At 48.5% G+C, this 7906-nt stretch overlaps 1 protein-coding gene across 1 annotated transcript; it reads right to left on the minus strand.

The window, feature by feature from the left end:
- Window positions 1–2183: 2183 nt before the first annotated feature.
- Window positions 2184–7037, minus strand: LOC129382912 (uncharacterized). The gene is made up of 3 exons (XM_072286996.1): window positions 6880–7037; window positions 5051–5185; window positions 2184–3530 (listed from the first exon to the last, which is right to left on the minus strand). The coding sequence occupies exons 1-3, from the start codon at window positions 6964–6966 to the stop codon at window positions 3423–3425; spliced, it is 330 nt and encodes a 109-aa protein (XP_072143097.1). The 5' UTR covers window positions 6967–7037; the 3' UTR covers window positions 2184–3422.
- Window positions 7038–7906: the final 869 nt, after the last annotated feature.

Here is a 7906-nt window from a genome sequence, read left to right on the forward strand (position 1 = left end):
GAGCTTGCGAGCACAGCCAGAGTAAATGATAGACGTTAAGGTATGTATTGGAATTTGTGCAATAAGACTTGTCGTAGAGCTCAGGCCTGGTGTAGTCCGTTTGTAGCATTCTGAGTGTAACCGCTTGAGCTCGAGGGAGCGTGCGGTGTGCCGTGCTATACTCTCTACGTTGTAGGTAGTGGTGAAGAGGTCACCGCGATGACGTAGAGGGGCGCCATAAACCAGTTCTGTCGTAGAGCACCAAATGTGGCGGTGAAGGACAGCCCGAAGTCCAAGCATTACGAACGGAAAGTGGTCGGTCCAGTGCTCACGATCCCGGTATGCTGCAAGGGCCATCTTGAGCTGCCGCTGAAGACCGTCGACCATACCATTGGCGGACCGACTGTAAGCAGTAGCGGCAATACTTCACATCCGGAATGCGGTCAAGTGCAGCAAATAGTGAAGAATAAAACGGCCCTCCCCGGTCTGTCGTTACAATGGCTGGGCATCCGAAACGTGAAATCCATGCAGAAAAATATCGCGTGCCACTGTCTCTGCGGTGATGACGACGATGGGGACCACCTCGGGCCACCGTGTGAAACAGTCCGCTATAGCCAAAAGCTATGAGTAGCCGCGAGGATGAGGAAACGGACCAACTATGTCTATATGGTCCAAGCGCTGGTCGGAAGGTAGGAACGTGGTGCGGCGAAATAGTGTGACGGGTCACCTTGGTTGTTTGACACTCAATACGGGAACATGACCACGCACGAATTGACAGGCAAGCATGACCACGCACGCATTGACACGAGGTCACACATAGCACCACGGGATGGGATGTTGAGTGGAAGACGGCTCCCCAGTAGCTCAATTGGCGCAGCATCGCACGCGTAATGCGAAGACGTGGGATTGTTCCCCACCTGCGGCAAATTGCTTTTTGCATAAACTTTGAATTCCATTCATGTATAATTTCCTTACTTCAATTAGTAAGTACGAGCAATTCCCCCTGTGTTGCCCTTGGTGTCCTTGTTTGTTGGCTTCTTATGATATGATTCATAAAATCGGGCCCCTTGGTTAACGCCCTTTCTTCTCGTTCATTACATAACGAGGGCCTCTAATCCGGCAACACTGATGCCTTCAGGTAGTACGTGTAGGTTTATTCACCAGCTGCCTTCACCCAAAAAGATCACGTACTCGTGACACCTGCGGCAGAAAAGTATGTTCCACATCCGCCGTCATGGTTTGTGGGCGGTGGCGCTGGCTAACACTCCCAGGGTGTGCTCTAGTAGTAAGACACAAATACCCCAGAAAGTGGATTGGAAGACGGCGCCGTCGGTAGATCAATTGGTGGTGCATCGCACGCGTAATGCAAAGACGTCGGATCGTTCCCTACCTGCGGCGTTTTTTCAACCACATTGAATTCAATTAATTTACAATTTGTTTAATTCAATTAGTAAGTACAAATAATTTCCCGTGTTGTCCTTGGTGTCTGTTTGTTGGCTTCTTATGATATGCGCATATCTGCAGCTTATATGTATTCAAGCGTCGGTTATTCAAATCAGTTACGATCACAACTACGCTTAGTGTCTTATTTTCCGCCTCAAACCCAGTCTAGTCTTGTACCAATAGCCCGGCAGCGAGCGCTAGCCTTGACTGCGTCCAGCTCTGCGCTCTTCCTACTTCGTGACACATTCTCCTTCTCCACTGCCTTTACGTGCCTTCGCCTATATACCAGATACTTTCGATTATTACTCCCTACGCCGATGACCCTAGAATGATCCATATGAGTACAGTCATTGCATTCCCTCGCGTCACTTATCGTCAGCCAAAATGGCCGACCTGCGGCCTTTAATTCTATCGAAATCGAGATACGTGCTCCGAAAGTTTGGATCGTTCGACGAACGGAGAGCGGCAGGGGTAGTGGCACCAGTCTGCATCTTGTCGCCTCTCGAGTCCGAGGTCCGGCGTCATGATTGGGTCGAACGAGATTCGTGGAAGTGCACACTTACGGAATTTTTCGCTTCATTTCTGGCTTTTTTATGTATAAATAAAACAAATAGAGGGTCGCCATCCCGAAAAGCTCGAGTTCACTTCAATTTAAAGCTTGTGACGGCATTATTACAAAGACCAAGTAGTAAACAACCTAGTTTTACAGCCACCACAATTCATTTGTACTCGATACTACTGCGTGCCAAAGTTGTGCGACAGTCTGGCGGCGTTTCGAGAACTTGCCGCAGACCATTTGTGTGTGCCATTGTCACTTGTGTAGAGACCTTGGCTGTGCATTCCCTTGTAACGTTAAAACATGCGGTCGCTGGCAGCGAGTGTTCGGCCCGCACACACAAGAAACCCTTCAGACAAGACACTCGCACCGCGCTACCCCTGGGGACAACGCAAACTAAATTTTATTAGGTGAAATGACCCTGCCACCACTTTGTGCGGCCTGAAATGCGTATTATTTTTTTATTTCGTGAACGGTTCCTTGAGGCGTTAAAGGCATAAAATGCTTCTCTGCAGGGAAAGCATCTGAGGCATAACGCGTGCGCATGACATTCCAGTTTCAAGTCCAAGTCCCGGTCATGTACTTCCATGCCTCACGATCACGTAGGACAAGTTCTCCAAATACCTTCGCCGACATAAAAAAATTGAAGCGCACGTATTGTCATCACGGAATATATATGCGTGCGCTAGAGATCCAGTTCTCACCGCACACTATACTTTAACGTGGACTGCGCCGTAATACACAGTTTACCACAACTGCAATGCAACACATCGGTAGTCCATGCTGGTGGCATAGGTGTCTCGTGTAGGAATATATAGTTACCATGCTGCGGTGATGAGACCTCTTGCCCCTGGTAACATTTTCTTCACCGCTGCTGCATCGCAGGAAGTCGTATGATTCGCTTCCTTAACGCGATAGAGCAAGTTGGCTTGCAACATCAGACTCCCTCGCTGAGCAGACTCGAGGAAAGATGGTCCAGGTCGCCAGTCCTGATGCACAGTGTGTGGTAATGTACGCAGAGCTCATGATGAGCCGATGGCTATATTCACTATGTGCAGTAACAAAGAATAAATAATAAACGAGGTCCAGAAAACATCGATTCACATTCAAAAGAAACCGAATGTCCAACTGAACCAAAATAAAGAAAGAAAGAAAGAAGAAAAGGAGAGAACGCCAAGTAGACAGAAACAGACTGGTTAACAGCACTGGGGGAAAGACTAATATAAAACGCACATAAACGAGTAGATTCAGGACGGGTGTGGGGCGCTGATGCATTAACGGCGAGTGTCCCAAAAAGGCTGGTTGCGAAGTTGCCACAGTAACAGAGAAAACAAAGTTATAGTTGTGTACAGTTCATGCGCTAAAATCTGCGTTCCTCAATACGACGTAGCAAATGGCAGTTGGGGGCGAAAACGAAATATATGAATCCGTGAAAGGTAGCGGCTCATTCCGGAGTCGTTTGGGCGCTGAGAATGCCGTACTTGTCCGCCACGTTGACCATCACGATGACCATGCTCAGGACGATGGCCTTCGCGAGCAAGCCAAACAGAAGCTGAAAAAGAAGAGGAGGAGAAGGAGCATTGCTCAGTGTATATATATATATATATATATATATATGACCAGTTAGGAGGAAGAATTACCCTGCGCTAACTCCCGATTTTCCTATTCAAATGCATGTGACAGGCGGAAATGCTCTCTCCACATTTGACAGAGGCACGGATTTTAACTTGAATGAAATTTGCTGCACTATAGAAGAGAAAGCTGGGTTTTACCGACTCTAGGAAGCATAATTTCGATTTAGGGCGGCATATAGTTTGAAAAGCGAAGCTTTTATTTGCGAAACACGCCCAGTTTTCGCGACCGTGAGGGCTGCGACGTGGCTGTTCTCTGGCCGAATAGGCAAGACCCAACACAGCGGTGGACGCGCACGACATCACCGCCGCTGGGTTCCTTGTACCTCCACCAGATGGCGCTAGCCTCCCCACATCTGTGACAGCAGCGGCGCCGGCCATGCCGATAAAAAAAAGAACCAGAAAGCTTGCCTGTGCGCGTCCGCGGCACCGGTAGCGGCATCATTGCATTAGCCTCTACACAGCGCCTGAATAAACCTTTCCTTGTCACTTTGTGGGGACACCTTTACTTGCCAATTTCTGGGGACAAGAGACTCTGTATCGAACCTTTATGCACTCAAACAAAGCTTCGCTGTATAGCGATTCTAACTCGTTGGATATGCTGCCTTTTCTTTACTATAACTGTCCAATATCGTTAACTTAAGTATACTCAGTGCCCTTCCACTCTGTGAAGGAGGATGACCCGCGAAGATGTGCATGTGGACCCCTTAATGGCGAATTGCACCTCCGCCGTGGGTCGGCCCCGCATTGCACTCTCTTGGTTTTTTTTTTCTACACGCGGACCCGACTGTGGGGAAAGTAGCCATTAACAGCTTCCCTGTAAAAAAATTGGGGTGGCAACTCTACACTGCGGAATTCTGACATAGTGCATAACATTCTTTGTAATAATGAATTATGGAGCCTTTACTGTATCCTTGAAGCCAAGGCTGCTACACTTTAAGGGATAAGCAACTGCAAAGAATACGACGCACACAGTGACGATCTACCAAGCAAATTTTTGTTTACGGCCATTCTTGTGTTTCGTAATTAAAAGGAAATTAGGGCAGGAATTGCCCGCTGGGGAATTGTCATATAGTGCACAGTGTTGTAGATATGATGATTTCTGTGACCATTACCAATGAAGATTATACTGTACCCTTGAAACCAAGAAAGACGGAATTTAAGAGATAAGCAACTGCCAAGGATACCATGCATACTATGAAGATGTCCCCCTACACTCATTTCCTGCGGAGATCGCGCCGCATATTCCACACAGTTAGATCGGTCTTTGAAAGATAACGTAATTATTCGTTGCGCTCTCAATATCGTAATTTACCGGGTATACACGGCTATCCATGCCACGAAGATACCAAAAGAAAACAATTTTTTTTTGTGTGTGTGGTAACACCCAGTACCCGTTTAAGGGAATTGCGGTGAACCGCGTGGGAAGTGGGACACGTACCAGCCTCCAGAAGGACACCCGCGCCAATTCGTGCAGCAGGGCGAGCGGGGCCGACGCCGGCATGATGACGTTGGATGAGGCGCCCACGATCACCGGAATCGCGTAATACGTCGGGTGGACGCGCTGTACCTCTGCCTGCGGAGAGGGATCACGTGGCAGGATCACACAGAGGTACACACATTCTTGATCGGGAAGCATTATGCGTCCACCTCCCTTCTTTTTATCTCTCTATACATGGTTTTGCTTTTGCTTTTGTTGATGTGAACAGCCAATGAACCAACGGCGCAAAAAAGTGGACGCCATCAGGCAAACCGCCGTCGCTGCCAGCCGTCGTCGTTTGCTATTACTCCGAGTTTCTGACCATCTTTTATTGTTTCTGTCTCTTTCTTTCTCGCACTGATGCATTGCCGCGTCGCCTTTCGCAGCCGCTAGTATGATTCCGTCAACACGTTTATTGTTTGCTTATTTTATTTTCCGTAAACATAAAAAATGCGGGTGATCAAGAAAGATGTCCTGTGGCCCACCTGAGCTAATTCCGTCGAGAACGGCATGTTCGCACGTCCTCCGTCAACTCGCACGATCCTTTTACAATTGGTATCACATCCACTCGAGGAACAAAAGCTCCACCGACATGGCTGACGAATTTCCGAGATATGGTTGTGCCTGAGCAAGACGAAGGCAAGGACATGGATACAAAGGATGCGAAAGGAGACTACAGGACGAGGACAAACGGTCCGTCTAGCTATGCCGTGAGATGCCTCCTCCATCCGCACTACTCGACATCACGGCTTTATTGGTGCGCGTAGTGGGTGACTGCACTACTCTCGATCTTGCTGATCACCTGGGGCAGTGCTTTCACATACCGATGGCGACTTCGTAAAGGAAATATTTCACGAAGAGCAGTGGGATGGATGGTGGGCTTTCACTGTCTCTCTCTCTCTCTCTCGCCCCCTCCTTCTTGTTTTGTTTTTGGGAGGAGCACGCTTTTCTCAACGCGTGCCGCAAATCTCGGAGACCATGGTCTAACTAACCCACGTGGTCTAACTCATACCGTGTATTACTAAAATTACTAGAGGCAACTTTAGCGCTGAGATCGTTCAGCTTGTATGGAAATAATAGTTAGTACACGAAAATTTGTTTGATTTTCATGCTTATGCCTTCAGACTTTTTGTGGCTTTGTTCACTTTACACTTCATTTTTTCTCGATTGGCCTAAATTTTGAAGCAATGCTATTTTTCTAAACGCACAAATAATGCGCACAGTATCTGAGACCTCAGCCACGATCACTGCAAATCATGTCATTTTTAAGGCAAAATTTAATTTAGATAATCATTTTGCAGAGTCAGAAAGCCTTTTGATCTCAGAAAGAACGAGTCTAGACGACTCCATCAGCTAGCCTCCATTCTCGTGCTGGCTGAACCACCATACTTGAAGCTCTCACTAGCGCCAATGTTACCTCTAGTAATTTTTATAACAAACTCGACAGTCGCATTATATACTCCTATAGTTGCCCCTCAGTCCGCTAGGACTGCAGTTGCAGTCCTAGCGGAGTCCTGCAGTCCTGCAGTCCGCCAGGACTGAAGTTGCCCTTCGGTCCGCTAGGACTGCTCCTATACGGGCATCCCTTGCGGCAGCGGTGGCGTAGGGAAACTTGTTGCGAGATGAATCTATATCAGGTTTAAGGATGCATGCAGCTATAATGCAGCCCTGATCTCACAAATCGTGCGCTGCTGCATGACCCCTGAGGCAGACTCCGCTTAACCCGTGCTCGTCGCCGGGTGTGCCCAGACGTGTAGATGACGCTCTTGTGATGGCTACATTCCACTCACGATGTTCACCACGACTGGCGCCATGACTTGGACGAGCACCCGCTGGCCCGCAGTTTCGGCCATCACCGAGCTGGCGATGGCCAGCATGACTTGCGCCTCGACCGCGGTGCACTCCTCCCAGAAGGAAGTGGACACCAGCTTAAAGACCTCGTGTGGGATATCGTAGACCTGCAGAGGTTTCATTAATGGTTCGGTAGCCATTAAAATTCCTTACACATCCGGCAATCAGAGATGAGAATGAGCCTCCATTAGTTTGACCATTAGTTCAAAGGCTTTCTTCTTTTTTGCATGCTCCCTAAAAGGAAATAAACGGCCATCTTATTTATATCTTCCAGGCCTCGCGCAGCATGCCGGAAGTGGGCTACCTGCTACAAGTGCAATGTATTATTATTTTGCATTACAGTTATTATTACTGAAGATTGCTGACGAGCGTGTGAGTGATGGACTAAATCCGACGGTGAACATATGGGATGTTCTGCAGGTTAACTTCCCCGCCTAGAAAAGCTGCAAAATGGTGCAGCGCCATACAACCGCGGTGCCACGGCGAGGTTAGCGCGCAGCTTACAATGTTGGCCTTACAACTCAAAAGCTGTTAACAAATGCAGCAAATGCAACGAGTTGGCATCTATATACAGCGCAGCTTAGTGCGCGTGCATAAAGAGCCGAAGCACGAGTTTGTGTTTATCGAATGTCCGTACCAATTGACACGGAAGGCTTTATTCAGGCTGCCGCGGACGTACGAAGGCAAGCCTTCTGGTTCTTTTTTTTTTTCGTGCTCCGCACGGCCTGCGCCGCCGCCTGCGCCAACATAACTAGACAACGTTACAGACGTTGGCTTGCGCGGTTGCACGAAGGCGAGCGCCATCTGGTCGTGGAATGCAGAGGCGCGCTTCCTGCTCTGTGTTTGGTTGGCCTATTCGGCTAGAGGACAGCTACGCAGCAGCACTCTCGGTCACAGAAACCCGGAAAGGCTCGCAACGAAAAGTCTTCGCCTTTAAAAGCAAAGCATAAGGTCGGTGGAGAGGCT

This window comes from Dermacentor andersoni, chromosome 3 (genome assembly GCF_023375885.2).
Source record: "Dermacentor andersoni chromosome 3, qqDerAnde1_hic_scaffold, whole genome shotgun sequence".
In the NCBI taxonomy this organism is placed as follows: domain Eukaryota; kingdom Metazoa; phylum Arthropoda; class Arachnida; order Ixodida; family Ixodidae; genus Dermacentor; species Dermacentor andersoni.

What these genes read in the sequence shown, in the direction of transcription:
- LOC129382912 (XM_072286996.1), bottom strand. Translation starts at nt 6,966, where the DNA reads ATGCTGGCCATCGCCAGCTCGGTGATGGCCGAAACTGCGGGCCAGCGG. An exon ending in CGCCAGTCGTGGTGAACATC is followed by an intron (nt 5,186 to 6,879) that starts GTGAGTGGAATG and finishes CCCTCTCCGCAG; the next exon opens with GCAGAGGTACAGCGCGTCCA. An exon ending in GGGTGTCCTTCTGGAGGCTG is followed by an intron (nt 3,531 to 5,050) that starts GTACGTGTCCCA and finishes CTTCTTTTTCAG; the next exon opens with CTTCTGTTTGGCTTGCTCGC.